Here is a 17,768-nt window from a genome sequence, read left to right on the forward strand (position 1 = left end):
TTGTTTTCCATCTATCTCTGTTCTCCTCTGGCACCTGTAATGCCAGAGCTGTCAATCATGAAATATGAGGATGGAGACAGATTGAAAACAAGCTGAGAAGGTGCTCAGAACTGCCCAGCCACACTAAAAGTTCACCCAGCACAAATTTCTGGCAAATGCACTAATGGATTTGGACAATAAAGGTATGGTTTTTATTTGTGCTATTTCCTCTACATGGTGCTATGTCTTGTTTTCACAGTCATTTTGTATTGACAGACATCTTTAAAAGGGTTATTCCTAAAATAGTAAGTTATCCCCTATCCACATTAATTAATGAGAGTTCAAATGCAGGGACCCCGCGCGATTCTAAGAATGGGGCAATGTAAGCCCGCCTTGAAATAAGTGGAGGTGCACATGTCCTAGGGGACTGCTGGAAATAGCAGAATGCTGTAGTCATCTTTCTCCACTGGTCCTATAGACCTGGAACAAAGGCAAAGCATGCTCCCTTTTCCCTTCATTCAAAATGACATTTTGCTGATCCCGGTCCCTTGAATCTGGAGACCCGTTTTTGGGATTGCCATGGGGCCCAGCAATTGGACACTTAATGATAATTTAATTTTACTCTATCCTGTAGATAGTGGATAACTTACGAAGCTGGTAATAGCCCTAATTGGAATCAGTCTTTTCTTTGTTGCTTCTATTTTTGGGGATGATGGGTGACAACCAAAACGCCTTTCATTACAGGTCCTAAATCAGTTGTGACCCAACGTCCAAAGGCTCTAGAATAGCAAAATTTCTTTTGATGGTTGTCAGATTTGAAATATATAGAGGGGGAGTAAAGGAAATCAATAAACAAAGTCAGATAGATCTTTGTTTTCAATACATATACAGACCTGTCTGGAGGTACTCCTTGAGGACATTATAAATATCTTGACTTGTAATGTCACTGTATTCTCCATAATGTTTAGATAGAGTTTTCACCCTGATGGTAAAATAAATGAACAGTTAATTGTTAAATATGTGACTTGTTCACTGAACTTCAACCAATAGATTATGCCTAAAACCATTGTGTATTTATTTAATGTAGAATTTGACTAGGATTTTGAAAAAAATTGAGCTCATGGGAGCTAAATTTAACCCCGTTCTGCATAAACATGACCCATTTTTCACTTGACCACATCAATCTTTCCACAAGCTACAGTATGACCCTTGTGAGGGAAAAAAATGGATTAATCCCAAATATATCAGATGGTTATTGGGAATGGCAGTGATCACAGAATAACTAGTTTGCATCCAATAGTCCAGGTTGGATAGATACCTGAATATCAAAGTGGCTTATTCTTCTCCTTATTTTTATGATATACAGTACAAACCAAAAGATTGGACACACCTTCTCATTTAAAGATTTTTCTGTATTTTCATGACTATGAAAATTGTACATTCACACTGAAGGCATCAAAACTATGAATTAGCACATGTGGAATTATATACTTAACAAAAAAGTGTGAAACAACTGAAAATATGTCTTATATTCTAGGTTCTTCAAAGTAGCCACCTTTTGCTTTTATGACTGCTTTGCACACTCTTGGCATTCTCTTGATGAGCTTCAAGAGGTAGTCGCCGGAAATGGTCTTCCAACAATCTTGAAGGAGTTCCCAGAGATGCTTAGCACTTGTTGGCCCTTTTGCCTTCACTCTGCGGTCCAGCTCACCCCAAACCATCTCGATTGGGTTCAGGTCTGGTGACTGTGGAGGCCAGGTTATCTGGCGTAGCACCTCATCACTCTCCTTCTTGGTCAAATAGCCCTTACACAGCATGGAGGTGTGTTTGGGGTCATTGTGTTAGAACTCTCCTGTTAGGTTTTTTCTAGTTTGCTGGTCATTACCATTTTTGCCTATTTAATCCTGCTCCGCCCTCCTGGCCATGCTGGACTTCATTGTAATTTCTACTCTTGAGCTAGCTTGGTGCTCTGTTACCCTTCTCTGTCAGTTTTGCTAGGTCTTCGGACCTCTATGTTCTATGTTGTTTGTTTGTCTTATTTCTGCTACAATTTCTGCTAGGAGGTGTCCATCTTTCTCCCAGTCCCTAGTTCTTGTAGGGATCCCTTTCTCACATCTATAGGTCTTCGTTCAGACTAGCCGAGGACTTTAGCGGGTCTGATCGCAGGATCAGGTTCCCCGTTACATCGTAGGGATCCAGCTTAGTTCTATTGTAGGGACAGATCTCCTGTCTTTCCTTAGTGCTTGTAGCAGATCATAACACATTGTCCTGTTGAAAAAAAAATGATGGTCCAACTAAACGCAAACCGGATGGAATAGCATGCTGCTGCAAGATGCTGTGGTAGCCATGCTGGTTCAGTATGCCTTCAATTTTGAATAAATCCCCAACAGTGTCACCAGCTAAGCACCCCCACACCATCACACCTCCTCCTCCATGCTTCACGGTGGGAACCAGGCATGTAGAGTCCATCCGTTCACCTTTTCTGCGTCTCACAAAGACACGGTGGTTGGAACCAAAGATCTCAAATTTGGACTCATCAGACCAAAGCACAGATTTCCACTGGTCTAATGTCCATTCCTTGTGTTCTTTAGCCCAAACAAGTCTCTTCTGCTTGTTGCCTGTCCTTAGCAGTGGTTTCCTAGCTGCTATTTTACCATGAAGGCCTGCTGCACAAAGTCTCCTCTTAACAGTTGTTGTAGAGATATGTCTGCTGCTAGAACTCTGTGTGGCATTGACCTGGTCTCTAATCTGAGCTGCTGTTAACTAGAGATGAGCGTTGTTCTACTCGAACTGTTCGCCAATCTCAAATTCGAGCTGTTTTGGGCGGTGTTCGAGCCGTTCGGCGAACACGAACAATTTGAGAAAAATTCGGCTGTTCGAGGTTATGTTCGATAACTGTTCGTGCACCAAAATCATAACTGGATTTTTTCTCAGTAATGATGAAAATTAATGTTAATACGCAGTTTGAGTGTACAGCGGGGTGGGGGGAGGGGCAGGGGATGGATCTCTGCAGGAACAATGAAGATCTCCATTTTTTTTTCTCTTTCCCGCATTTACAGTGGGGAGGTGCAATCTGTCAGCCTATCAGCAGCGCACACACGGAGCGAAGTGCTTTTTTTCACACAAGCAAGGGCATGTGTCATTGGCAGTGTATGTCACATGTCCTTGCCCTATAAGACCAAGCCATTTTCCCCGTCGCCACCATTTTCTCACTGCTGCAGCTGCGTGTTAGACGGCACCGCTGTTGCTGTGTGCGCTATACCTTGTTAATTTCAAGCCAATTTTCGCACAAATATACAGATAGCTTGGGAGTAGGGAATAGTTGTGATTGCAGTCCTTTTAAGGACTAGGTTACAGCATTTCCTACGACTTTTATCAGGCAGGTCTGTGCTCTTAAATAGATAGGTTGTGGGAGTAAAGACTAATTGTAATTGGAGTCCTTTTCAGGACTAGGTTACATCAGTTCCTATCAGTTTTTGCCAGGCAGGTCTGTGCCAGTGCTGTGCAAGTTTTTTTCACAGCATTTGGCTGAATCTAGCAAAGCTAATCCTTTTTGGCCTGTTGCAGAGTGTGTTAGTCAGTGGAGTAGCCTATCTGTGTTGCAAGATATACCACCTGTGTATAGAATACCAATTTTTTTACTGCACCTAGTGAAGTAAAATCTTTTGGGCATAGCATCATTCTATTAGTCCATCTATACTGACCTCCATCAGGTTGCAAACTGAATCTAATTTTTTTCTGCATCTAGCTCTGAAAAAATATTTGGCCTTCTAGCAGTGTGTGGGACTTGTTCTATTAGTCCACCTATACTGACCTCCATCAGGTTGCAAACTGAATATATTTTTTTCTGCATCTACCTCTGAAAAAATATTGGGCTTCTAGCTGTGTGTGGGACTTGTTGTATTAGTCCATCTATACTGACCTCCATCAGGTTGCAAACTGAATATATTTTTTTCTGCATCTACCTCTGAAAAAATATTGGGCTTCTAGCTGTGTGTGGGTCTTGTTCTATTAATCCATCTATACAGACCTCCATCAGGTTGCAAACTGAATATAATTTTTTTCTGCATCTAGCTCTGAAAAAATATTTGGCCTTCTAGTAGTGTGTGGGACTTTCTCTGTTAGTCCATCTATACTGACCTCCATCAGGTTGCAAACTGAATATATTTTTTTCTGCATCTACCTCTGAAAAAATATTGGGCTTCTAGCTGTGTATGGGTCTTGTTCTATTAATCCATCTATACTGACCTCCATCAGGTTGCAAACTGAATATAATTTTTTTCTGCATCTAGCTCTGAAAAAATATTTGGCCTTCTAGTAGTGTGTCGGACTTTCTCTATTAGTCCATCTATACTGACCTCCATCAGGTTGCAAATTAAAAATAATTTTTATCTGCATCTACAGTACCTCTGAAAAAATATTTGGGCTTCTAGCTGTGTGTGGGACTTGTTGTATTAGTCCATCTATACTGACCTCCATCAGGTTGCAAACTGAATATATTTTTTTCTGCATCTACCTCTGAAAAAATATTGGGCTTCTAGCTGTGTGTGGGTCTTGTTCTATTAATCCATCTATACAGACCTCCATCAGGTTGCAAACTGAATATAATTTTTTTCTGCATCTAGCTCTGAAAAAATATTTGGCCTTCTAGTAGTGTGTGGGACTTTCTCTGTTAGTCCATCTATACTGACCTCCATCAGGTTGCAAACTGAATATATTTTTTTCTGCATCTACCTCTGAAAAAATATTGGGCTTCTAGCTGTGTGTGGGTCTTCTTCTATTAATCCATCTATACTGACCTCCATCAGGTTGCAAACTGAATATAATTTTTTTCTGCATCTAGCTCTGAAAAAATATTTGGCCTTCTAGTAGTGTGTCGGACTTTCTCTATTAGTCCATCTATACTGACCTCCATCAGGTTGCAAATTAAAAATAATTTTTATCTGCATCTTCAGTACCTCTGAAAAAATATTTGGGCTTCTAGCTGTGTGTGGGACTTGTTGTATTAGTCCATCTATACTGACCTCCATCAGGTTGCAAACTGAATATATTTTTTTCTGCATCTACCTCTGAAAAAATATTGGGCTTCTAGCTGTGTGTGGGACTTGTTGTATTAGTCCATCTATACTGACCTCCATCAGGTTGCAAACTGAATATATTTTTTTCTGCATCTACCTCTGAAAAAATATTGGGCTTCTAGCTGTGTGTGGGTCTTGTTTTATTAATCCATCTATACAGACCTCCATCAGGTTGCAAACTGAATATAATTTTTTTCTGCATCTAGCTCTGAAAAAATATTTGGCCTTCTAGCAGTGTGTGGGACTTGTTCTATTAGTCCACCTATACTGACCTCCATCAGGTTGCAAATTCAAAATAATTTTTTGTATGCATCTAGCTCTGAAAAAATATTTGGCCTTCTAGCAGTGTGTGGGACTTTCTCTGTTAGTCCATCTATACTGACCTCCATCAGGTTGCAAATTAAAAATAATTTTTATCTGCATCTACAGTACCTCTGAAAAAATATTTGGGCTTCTAGCTGTGTGTGGGACTTGTTGTATTAGTCCATCTATACTGACCTCCATCAGGTTGCAAACTGAATATATTTTTTTCTGCATCTACCTCTGAAAAAATATTGGGCTTCTAGCTGTGTGTGGGACTTGTTCTATTAATCCATCTATACAGACCTCCATCAGGTTGCAAACTGAATATATTTTTTTCTGCATCTACCTCTGAAAAAATATTGGGCTTCTAGCTGTGTGTGGGACTTGTTGTATTAGTCCATCTATACTGACCTCCATCAGGTTGCAAACTGAATATATTTTTTTCTGCATCTACCTCTGAAAAAATATTGGGCTTCTAGCTGTGTGTGGGACTTGTTGTATTAGTCCATCTATACTGACCTCAATCAGGTTGCAAATTGAATATAATTTTTTTCTGCATCTAACCCAGCCAATAGTTTTGGCCTAATACCACAGTTTGTCCACTCAGCTCTGCTCGGTTACCATCCATTGTTTTTTTGTGCAAACAACTCCAGAGTTGTGAATTAGTTAACCACCAAAATGAGTGGAAAAATGCCTGCTGCTGGTGGAAAGGGGAATAGGCGTGTTGGGAAGGGGAAAAAAGGTTGTGTCCGTGGGGTAGGTGTTAAAGCAACAGTAACATCTGCAGAAGAAAGACCATCTTCCAGCCAAACTAAAATGTCTACTTCTTTTAGCGGACAATGTGATAAGATCCCTTTCTTACGGCCACGCCAATCGCTACAAATTCCAGATGAGGCACAAAAACAGCAGGTGCTTCAACGGATATCAAGTGCTCCTTTAAGTGGGCTCTCCTCCACATCGACTTCAACATCACAAATACTCCAGTCCTCAAAGGTGTCACCCAAATCGCACTTGCTTCCTCACAGCTCCCAAATCTCCAGCTGCCCGTCTGAGTATGAGGTAGAACAGATGGTTGAGTCTGCAGAGCTGTTTACTCATACTATAGCCTGGGAATCAGAGGTCGACTCCAGCGCTTCTGTGAATCCAGACGAGGAAATGATCTGCACTGATGCCCAGAATCTTTATGAGTCGGATCCAGGACCAGACGCAGAAGGTTCTGACCATAATGTAGACCCTCATTCCCAAACTGTAACTCCTGTTGGTGGAGACAATGAGGAAGACGATGATAAGACTCAAATACCTGATTGGAGCGACAACTTTAGTTTTTTGTCAGGGCAGGAACAGGTTGGCTCTGAGGACGACGGGTGTGATAACACACAGGGTGATGATGATGAGGTTGGAGATCCCACTTACTGTCAACCCACAGTCAGCCAAGAGATGAGGTCAGCAGAGGAGGTGGAGGAAGATGCTAGTGACGACGAGGTCAGGTTGCGCCTTCCTGGACAGAGACGTAGTACTGGAAGCACGTCAACAACTGCATCCTCAAACACAACTCTGCCTCTCACCACAAGTCGTGGTGGCTCTTCAGGTCGCATGTGTGCTAAGCCTTGCATAGCCTGGGCATTTTTTCAGATCGATAAAGATGACCCAACTCGTGTTATCTGTAACATTTGTCAGCAAAAGCTAAGTAGAGGCCAAAAAATACATAGTTTGAGTACTTCATGCATGAACCGGCACATGGACATGAAGCATAAGTTGCAGTGGGAAGCTCAGTGTGCTACAATGCGGCCTAGCCGGCCGGGCCAACCACCGTCTGCCATATCTTGTGCATCCGCGGCCTCTTCATCCTCTGTGACTGGGGGGACAGCAGTCACACCTGTTTTGGGGCGCAGACCTGCCACCTCTTTACCCGCAACAGCCAGCGTGATTGGCAGGTCATCATTTTCTTTGGAGGTGGTAACACCAGCTGGTGTTGAGCGCTGTCCGACATCGATAGCACCACCTTTGGATCAAGGCAACCTAACATGTCCGCCTGCATCTTCCTCACAGACCGGCAGTTTGCCGGGGACACCCTTATCAACCCCGTCTAAGCACAATAGCCAGCCCTCGGTCCCTCAGATGTGGACAAGTAAAAGACCATTTCCTCCTAGCCATGAGAAAGCTAAGAGGTTGAATTTCACCATCTGCAAGCTCTTGGCTACAGAAATGCTGCCTTTCCGCCTGGTGGACACAGAGGATTTTCGAGACCTTATGTCCGTCGCAGTGCCCCAGTACCAGATGCCCAGTCGGCACTACTTCTCAAAGAAAGGTGTGCCTGCGCTCCACCAGCATGTCGCACACAACATCACCGCTTCTTTGAGAAACTCTGTGTGTGACAGGGTGCATTTCACCACAGACACTTGGACGAGTAGGCATGGACAGGGGCGTTACATGTCGCTGACTGGGCACTGGGTAACTATGGTGACAGCAGGACAAGGGGCTGCTGTCCAATTCTTGCCGTCCCCACGAGTTGTGCGTCAATCCTCTTTATGTCAAAGTTCCTCCACTGCTTCTGCCTCCTCAACCTCCTCTCGGTCTTCCACCTGCACCCAAAGCCTGTCTGGTCATGGCACAAGCTTTCTAACTGCGCAGAAGGGATCCTGCACACCTCCTTACTATGCTGGCAGTAGGGCTCAACGTCATCAGGCGGTTTTTACTTTGAAATGTCTGGGAAATGTGAGTCACACAGCTGAGGAGTTGTGGTCAGCTCTGGAGAACCAATTTCATGAATGGCTGTCTCCACTGGACCTGAAACCAGGGAAGGCCGTGTGCGACAATGCTGCAAACCTGGGTGCGGCCCTTCGCCGGGGCAATGTCACACACGTGCCTTGTATGGCTCACGTGTTGAACCTGGTTGTCCAGCAATTTTTAGCCCACTATCCCAGACTAGATGGCCTTCTGCAGAGGGCACGGTCGCTGTGTGCTCACTTCCGCCGTTCGCATCCCGCAGCTCAGCGACTTACATCTCTACAGAAGTTGTTGGGCCTGCCACTTCACCGGCTAAAATGCGATGTGCCTACCCGGTGGAATTCAACTCTGCACATGTTGCAGCGACTGTGGCAGCACCGACAAGCCCTGGTGCAATACGTTCTGACGTATAGCCTGGGCCAACGAGATCCAGAGGTGGGGCAAATCACGCTGGAGGAGTGGTCTCAGATCAGGGACCTATGCACCCTTCTGCACAGTTTTGAAATGGCGACGAAGATGTGTAGTGCTGATGATGCCATTATCAGCATGACTATTCCGGTGATTTACATGCTGGAGCACATGTTAAACAGAATTCGGAGTCAGGTGGTGGCACAAGAGGAGGTGGAGGAAGTAGAGGAGGAGGAGTTGTATGCGGAAGGGCTAACATCTGCAAGGTCCAGACGGTCGGCAGCACCAAGGCGGCAGGCATGTGAGGGTGGGGGAGATGGTTTTACCAGGGCGCATGGTAGCAGCCAAACTAGTGAGGAAGGTGCAGGAGCCCAGGAAGAAGTGGAGGACGAACTGATGGAAGACTCATCAGATGAGGGAGACCTTGATCACATTTCTGTTGTGCGAGGTTGGGGGGAGAGGACAGAGGAAGGAAGCATGATTGTTACCTCGCCACCAACACAACAGGGACTTGGTGCTCCTGGATGCGCAACACACGAGTGCCTTCTTGCTGCACTACCTGCAACATGACCCTCGAATTGTGAGAATTAGAAATAATCCTGACTACTGGGTTGCCACACTGTTAGATCCCCGGTACAAAAGTAAATTTGCCGAAATTATTCCTGCCATAGAAAGGGATGCACGCATGCAGGAGTATCAGCAGAGACTGTTGCAGAATCTTACATGTGCTTTTCCACAAAACACCAGTGGTGCACGTAGTGAATCTCACAGTTCCAACTTGCCAACCGTGGGACCGTCAAGTGTTCAGCACTCAAACCGTAACAGAACCACAGTATCTGCTGGTAACATCAATTTTGCGGAATCATTTCACCACTTTTTTAGCCCATCCTTTGCAAGGCCACAGGAGACAAGAAGTCTGACACATAGTCAACGCCTAGAGACGATGGTACAGGAGTATCTCCAAGTAAACATTGAAGCCACGACTGTGTCACTGGACCCTTGCTCTTTTTGGGCTTCCAATCTGGATAAATGGCCGGAGCTAGCCACTTACGCCTTGGAGATCTTGTCATGCCCCGCAGCCAGCGTTCTGTCTGAACGTGTGTTCAGCGCTGCTGGTGGTGTGCTGACAGATAAGCGCACGCGGCTCTCCACTGATAATGTAGACAGACTCACGTTCATAAAGATGAACAAATCATGGATCCGAAACGACTTTTCTACCCCTGTGTCATCCTGGGGAGAGTAAAAGCTTGATGATTGGTTAAAATCACCCTACCAACCGTTTTAAGCCTTCAAATTACTAATCATGTTTATCTGTATCTTGACTGGAAAATAATTTGGGCTTTGTAGCAGTGTGCAGCACTGATCCTATTAGGCCATCTATAATAAGCTCCACCAGATTTAAAATTAAAAATAATTTTTAGCTGCATCTAGCCCGGAAAATAATTTTGGGGCTCCGAGATGCGCAAGACACATAAGTGCCTTCTTGCTGCACTACCTGCAGCATGACCCTCATATTGTCAGAATTCGAAGTAATCATGACTACTGGGTTGCCACACTCTTAGATCCCCCAAACTTTTCGATCAACCTTTTCATTTTAATAAAGACCAAAAAAATGGTCATTTTTGAAATTATAAGCATTAGCAGGTTGTTAGAAACTGAAATCAAACAGTTTTCAACTGAAAACTTTATTCTAGGTGATGTTACATTTTCACATAGGACCCCTTGTTCGAAAGGAGCTTCTGAACTCTCTCGTCCATTGAATTTGTCAGGTTTTGGATGGTTTCTGCTTCAATTGTTTTGCATGAGGACAGAATACCCTCCCAGAGCTGTTGCTTAGATGTGAACTGCCTCCCGCCATCATAGACACTCCTTTTAATGATGCTCCAAAGGTTCTGAATGGGGTAGAGGTCAGGGGAGCATGGGGGTCACACCATAAGTTTGTCCCCTTTTATGCCCATATCAGCCAGAGATGCAGATGTTTTATGTGCAGCATGAGATGGTGCATTATCATGCAGAAAAATGATCTTGCTGTGAAATACACGGTTCTTCTTCTTGAACCATGGCAGGAAGTGCTGTTTGAGAAAATCCACATACATTATGGAGTTCATCTTTAGCGCCTTCAGGGATCCTAAAGGGGCCGACAATCTCTCTCCCCATGATTCTAGCCCAAAACATTACTCCACCTCCTCCTTGTTGGCGCTGTAGCCATGTTTGCGTGGGGTGTCCATCAACCCGCCATCCTCCACTCCATCCATCTGAACCATCGAGCGCTGCACGGCACTCATCCGTGAACAAAACAGTTTTGAAATCAGTCTTCATGTAATGTTTGGCCCACTGGAGCCGTTTCTGCTTGTGTGAAGTAGATAGAGGAGGTCGACAGGATGGCGTATGCACAGCTGCAAACCTCTGAAGGACTCTGCATCTTGTTGTTCGGGGGACGTTGGAGGCACAAGCAGCTTCAAAAACTTGTCTGCTGCTATGACAAGGCTTTTTTGCCGCTGCTCTTTCAACCTGACGTAATTGCCTGTAGGAAAGAGTCCTCAATTTGCCCTTATCAGCACGCACACGTGTGTACTGTGAATCAGCTACATACTTCTTGATTGCCAAGACACTTCATCCTGATCATCGCACAATGTTGATTGTAGTCATGCCTTGACCTAAACACTCCACAATTTGTTGCTTCTCAGCAGCCGACACATCCTTTTTCTTTCCCATTTTGGCAGAAAATGTAGGCTGCTTAATAATGTGAGAGAGCCTTCTTAAGTAGTCTTGCCTTTCATTGGACACACCTGCCAAACTAATTAGCACAGGTGTCTGCAATTGCTTACAGTGATATAAAGAGCCCTGACACACATCACCATCAATGAGTTTAACTGACAAACAAACAAATTCTTCCCTTATCACTCCTAAACACTTTTTGCATAATAATTTGGAACGCAGTGTACATGTGCTTTTCCACAAAACACCAGTGGTTCACGTAGTGAATCTTACAGTTCTAACTTGCCAACCGTGGTCTGTATGGAATTGTTCAATAAAGGGCCCAAAATTAAGATAACATAGATGGGAGAGGTCTCTATGAATAGGAATTCCTAAGTATTTGATACCCTGTGAGGGCCAGGCAAAGGGAAAGTTGGACTGGATGGAATCCTATATGGATTTGGGGAGGGAGACATCGAGGGCCTCAGACTTCGCTGCATTGATTTTAAAATTTTACCATGTAACAAAGTGATCTATTTCAGCCATAACAGCAGGGATGGATATATGTGATTGAGTGATATATACTAGGACATCATCAGCAAATAGAGAGCACTTGTACTCGGTGCCTCCCACCTCAATCCACCTAATATTGGGGTTATGGCGAATTGATGAGAGCAGGTGCTCCGTCACTAGGATGTATAAGAGAGGGGACAGAGGACATCCCTGCCTTGTCCCATTGGTGATTGTGAAAGGTGATGAAAATGTTCTGACGCACCCCCTGGGCCTTGGGACACCCGGAGCCGGACCCTTTTTGGTGGATGCTGGTGGTTGTAGTCTTCGTGGCGGCGACCCGGTTCCGTGGCTCAGGGCGGTCAAACCAGTGGCGGAACTATTTATGTGGTTTTGATGTTTAAATGTCCGACTACGCCACCCGTGGATTGCGGTCAGAGTGAACCGCCGCTACAGGGCAGACCGCTGAGGCTGGTGTTGTGGGTGCAGCAGAGCGTAGCATAACTCCCCACGGGAGGAGTATAGCCTCAGGGCAGTGTATGCGGAGGATGGGGGTGATGGTGCAGGGCAGCAGCAGTAACGACACGGAGTCAGTGATGCAGTCCAGGGCCTTTACTCACAGTTCTTATTATCCAGACCACGTCTGCAGGTAACGGCTGCCCACGTCGTACTGTGCTCACCAGGTGAGGGGCTCAGACAACTCCCAGATAACTTTGGAGCACTTCACAGGACCCCCTTTGTGTGTCCTTTGTCTGGCCTTTCTTACCAACACTTCTGTCCGGCTGCCTCGGGCCTCCTCTTGGTAAACTTGGCGCCAGTTTCCCTGACCCTATGTGGTGCCTTCCTAGCGGGTGTAGCGAGGGGCTGCGCCACATAAAATGTCAGAGCCTCCGGTTTCTAGCTGAGGGTCGTTTCCTGCCTCCACTAGTTCGGGGACCGGTCTCCCCCTTTGGCCTGACCCCTCCACGCAGGTGGATTCGGGCGTGCGGTGGCGACTCGCCCGTCCGCACCCCTGGGATCCCTTCATTCCTCGTTCCTGGAGCCTTCTCCGCTCCTCTTCCTTCCTTCTCCCTCTTCCAGGCCTGGGCCTCTGTTACTAGGCCCGCCTCCGGAGCAGAGCTCATGCAGAGCCCCTGCTCCCTGCCACTTCTGCTCAGACTTCTCTGCACTGAACTAAGATGGTGCCCACCTTTTATACTCCCTTCTCAATGCACCCAGGAACTGCTTCCTCCCTGCTCCTGCACTACAGGGTTCCCCTTCCTCAGTGTTCCCTCCCCCCACTCCAGCCAGGGACAGGGACTGTCGTGCCCATCTCAGGGGCATATTGGTCGCCCTGCCCCACGGCAATGTGGTGTAATGCATGCAGGTGTCGGGTCCTGATCCACACTCCATCCTTACCTGAGAGTGAGATATCACACCTCTGGGTGAGGTGCAATACGTCTGTAGCAACCGAGCCCTCAGGGTGCTACAGTTCCATTTATCTTCAGCCTAGGTGACGTATTGCGATAGAGGGCCGTGATTTTGGCTATAAAAGGGTCCCCTAGACCCCTACCCCAAGCTTTTTAAGAGAATCATATATGGCGTGCCAGGAGACTCTATGGAATGCTTTCTCAGCATCCAACGAGAGTATCTAATTACAAATTTTTAACTGCATCTAGCCCAGGAAATACTTTGTGCCTAGTAGCAGTGTCTGCTAGTCAGCGGATTATCCCGGCTGTTAAGCAAGCTACACCACCTGTAGTTTAGACACTTAATTTTTTCAAAGGAAATGCTTCGGGACCATGGGATACTCAGTGAAGAGCATCAGGAGGCACCCCAAGGTATAGGGGCTGGGACTGGCAGTAGGATGCCTTGCGGTGGACAGCCGAGCTCGATCCTTATAAAAGCTTTTTAACTGCAGCAGCTTTAGTGGACGCTACTGGAGCTGGAATTACGCGGCTGCTGGCATGAGACTTGCCCTCCAATAGATCCTTGTAAATGGATTTAAAGTGTATTCATTCAAATTAGAGAGACAATTTAAATTAAAAAGCTTAGAGCTGCCTCCACCACAGGGGGGCTCGCTCGACCCACCAGCGGACAGGCACCAGTATTGGGAGAGGGGGGCTGGCCATCAGGGTTCACCGCGGCTCTGGCACAAACCCGGCGACACGGAGGTGGCACGGGCAGGAGCGGACTGGCCGTGTCGGCTTCTCACTTTTTGGATTTTAGAAGGGCATAACATGCCTATATCTGTGTCTCCCCCTCCTTTTACTCCTCCACCTCTTTTATTTTCGCATGACTATATGTACTTGTCACTTTTCCATGTGTTAGTTATGTCTTCTGAGCAGTTTGTCAGCTTTTGGACACCTTTGAAGGTGTTTTCTATGTGTTTCTATGTGTTTTTGTTTGCCTGCCATTGGTTTTAACGGTGTTCGAAGGTGTTCGACGAACAGTTCGGCGAACACACGGGTGTTCGACGAACCGAACCGAACTCGAACACTACGGGGGTGGCTCAACACTACTGTTAACCTGCGATTTCTGGGGCTAGTGACTCGGATAAACTTATCCTCAGAAGCAGAGGTGACTCTTGGTCTTCCTTTCCTGGGGCAGTCCTCATGTGAGCCAGTTTCTTTGTAGTGCTTGATGGTTTTTGCAACTGCACTTGGGGACACATTCAAAGTTTGCCCAATTTTTCACACTGACTGACCTTCATTTCTTAAAGTAATGATGGCCACTTGTTTTTATTTACTTAGCTGCTTTTTTCTTGCCATAATACAAATTCTAACAGTCTATTCAGTAGGACTATCAACTGTGTATCCATCAGACTTCTGCACAACACAACTGATGGTCCCAACCTCATTTATAAGGCAAGAAATCCCACTTATTAAACCTGACAGGGCACACCTGTGAAATGAAAACCATTTCCGGTGACTACCTCTTGAAGCTCATCAAGAGAATGCCAAGAGTGTGCAAAGCAGTCATCAAAGCAAAAGGTGGCTACTCTGAAGAACCTAGAATATAACACATATTTTCAGTTGTTTCACACTTTTTTGTTAAGTATATAATTCCACATGTGTCAATTTATTGTTTTGATGCCTTCAATGTGAATGCACGATTTTCATAGTCATGAAAATACAGAAAACTCTTTATATGAGAAGGTGTGTCCAAACTTTTGGTCTGTACTGTACCTAAACAAAAAAAAGTGTGCAAAGGCCAATAAGTAATAAAAAATATCATATTTTATTGCAACATTAAAAATGAATACTTGGTTAAAAAAGAATATACAGAAAGTACATCAGAAAAACAAGTGGGTGAACCAAGAACAATTAAATATTATATAGAAATAGAGTCCAAATAAATACTCTTGAGCAAAGAAACGCTATTAGAAGAAAATCGCAATTTAATATCTATACTGTAGGTATCGTTGTCCACAATCCCATCAATACCAATAGGTAAAAGGAGGCACATCACTATACAATATACTTATAACTAAATATACAGTATATATGTATGCTAGGACTAGTATGGTTCACCCACCGGACCTGACTCGCATTTCACACATAGCTTTGTCAGCCTTGATGAAGCTACAAGTGAATCGCTTGTCAGGTCTAGTGGGTGAACCACCTCTGTGGATTAATTGGATTTGATACTAGTCCTAATATACCTGTATATATTTACTTATATTTTTACTATTATGCTTCCTTTTACCTATTGGTATTAGAGGAATTGTGGGCAATGATGCCTACAGTATTGCTATTAAACCATGATTTTCCCCTCGTTAATAGTATTTCCTTGTTCAAATGTATTTATTTGGACTATCTAATTCTATACAAAATATAATTATTCTTGGTTCACCCACTTATTTTCTGGTGTACCATATGTAATTTTATAATCGCGTGAATTTGTAATGTTTCTTGCAATAAAATTTGACTTTTTTCTTTACTTATTGGCCTTTCTAAGCTTTTTTGTTTAGGTATATTGATTTTCTTTTGTGCTTATAGGCATAACACAGCTTACTGTAATGTACATTGTTTATGTTTTTCCCTTATTTTTATCGGAAAAATTCTACAGAGATTTTTCAACAAGTCATAAAATCTTAGAGCTTGACTTAGAGTGCTCCCCATTAGTGGATGTGCCTGATATTTCGACAATATATAGTATATATGTTGACAATTGTTTATGAGCAGTGCTACAGTATATCTGATGTAGATTGCAACAATATTTAGTCTTTTTCAGTCTATATTGTAAACTATAAAGACATTACTATACAAAGAAAAGTATATTCTTACAGATTTTCGTAAAAGCTGCAGTTTGCATTGATAACTCCTGTGATGTTTAGCTGCTCCAATGTTATCAGTTTTATAAAGTTGTTGAATCGAACACTGAACCATGTATTTATATCAGATTCACTGAGAAGGTTAGAATTTGACACAAAGATTGGCCACACGGTCTTGAAGACAGTCAGATTGATATCATCCTACAAAACAAATAACATAGCATAAGAAACAAATATTGTGTGGTGGGTTTTAAAGAATTATTAATGAAAGTAGGAAACCTTTTCTGGTGCAGGATCGCATTACACTCCCAGCTCATCATGGCAAAAGACGGACAAGCACTTGTTGCTATGTCTTGGTGGAATATTACGATGGCCTGACCTTTAGCCTGCACCCTCTTATTTGCCATTATTATGAATGTCTTGAGGGGTAGAGATTTCAATGGCAAAAGAATTGGTTAAGGTGATTTGGAGTCCCCTTCTTACAGGCTCAATAGTAGCTTAGTAGACACTCTCTATGCTAGATGTATTGTTGGGCTATGAAACCTCTGAAGCTCCCAACTGCAGCAAGGACTAAAGTGTCAAAATGCGGCCTGAACATTCTTAACTTTCTAGCCCTTAGTTCCCAACTACTGTTTTGGTCTGAAGACCTTTTACAACATCACAAAAACTTTTCTTTAAACAATACTTGTAATTTTGTGCCAATCTGTCTATATTAATTACATGATACATAATCAGATAGCTTGTAAGAGATGGGACTATTAATGTTAACTTTTCAGAAGTCTGGTTACAAATCGCAGTCATAAACTGAATCACAACACGATGATTTCTCTATTAATAACCTTCATCAGATTTGGGTTCTTTTTGCGAATTACTATGGGTTTGCACTCTTACCATTTTTATATTGAGCAGCTCCATGACTTCTCCCAACTTGCTAATGTTGGTGTAATGCGAAAGAATTATTGACCACAGAGTACTATTTGTGTTAGAGTCAGGCTGCAGATAGAAGACCAGGTCCTGTGGCTTCAAAGAGTTCAGTTTCTGTAAGCAAAAATGACAGAACAGGTGTTAAACACGAATGTGTGGACTCTGAAATGGGTTTCCTTTATCAGCAATGCTTTGTTTGGGAGTTTTCTGCTTTCAATGTAAGTCATAGTGCCTCGCAAATTTAGTGAGGCAGTGGATAAGGAAATGTAGAGAACCCCATAACATAATTAAATGCTATGCCACCCCATGGTTACCATCACCCTGTCTCAGGTCATCCCAGTGTTGTACATTATCTGTCTATAGTTTTAGAAAAAAAATAAATGGTCTACTCCTTTTAACATACTTACCGTGAGAAGCGTCTCATTCTGAAGAAGAGACACTAAGTCCTCAGGGCTTAGCAGAGCTGAGGATGCCTTGAAATATGTGACAATGAAAAGCTGAAGGTCATCAGATGCGCCACATGCCAATGCAGACCCTATTAGGAGCACGGAAACATGAAAAAATTATTGATATTTAGGAGACTTTTATTCTTCTATTATTCATTAGTTTTTAATACTAGGTATATTACAGATTCTGTTAGATTTTGTGCATACTTTATAGGGCACAGGAAATCAACATGTTTTTAACATTTATATTACAGTTTACCACAGATTTATAAGGTAAATGAACATACGTTTATGGTAATCCAAAAGGTACTGATATACTGCTCTCTGTATATTAGACATCAGCAGGCCAAATGAGGAATTGATGAATGTGATTCTGAGGGAAAGAACATCAGATGACACATTGTTGGTTTCAAAGTATTAGTTTTGTGTTTGTTGTGGCTG

At 43.7% G+C, this 17,768-nt stretch overlaps 1 protein-coding gene across 1 annotated transcript in view; it reads right to left on the bottom strand.

The window, feature by feature from the left end:
* The window catches only part of LOC141161413 (mesothelin-like), a 55,531-nt gene extending 37,972 nt beyond the window's left edge, over nt 1–17,559 (bottom strand). The window contains exons 1-5 of the mRNA XM_073646223.1: nt 17,547–17,559; nt 17,289–17,416; nt 16,849–16,995; nt 15,971–16,158; nt 873–961 (exon numbers count right to left, since the gene is read on the bottom strand). Of these exons, the coding sequence (XP_073502324.1) occupies nt 873–961; nt 15,971–16,158; nt 16,849–16,995; nt 17,289–17,416; nt 17,547–17,559 (565 nt within the window). The remainder of the gene's footprint in view (nt 1–872; nt 962–15,970; nt 16,159–16,848; nt 16,996–17,288; nt 17,417–17,546) is intronic.
* Nucleotides 17,560–17,768: the final 209 nt, after the last annotated feature.

This window comes from Phyllobates terribilis, unplaced genomic scaffold (assembly GCF_046119375.1).
Source record: "Phyllobates terribilis strain yellow unplaced genomic scaffold, ASM4611937v1 Scaffold_9__5_contigs__length_417890890, whole genome shotgun sequence".
Taxonomy (NCBI): Eukaryota; Metazoa; Chordata; class Amphibia; order Anura; family Dendrobatidae; genus Phyllobates; species Phyllobates terribilis.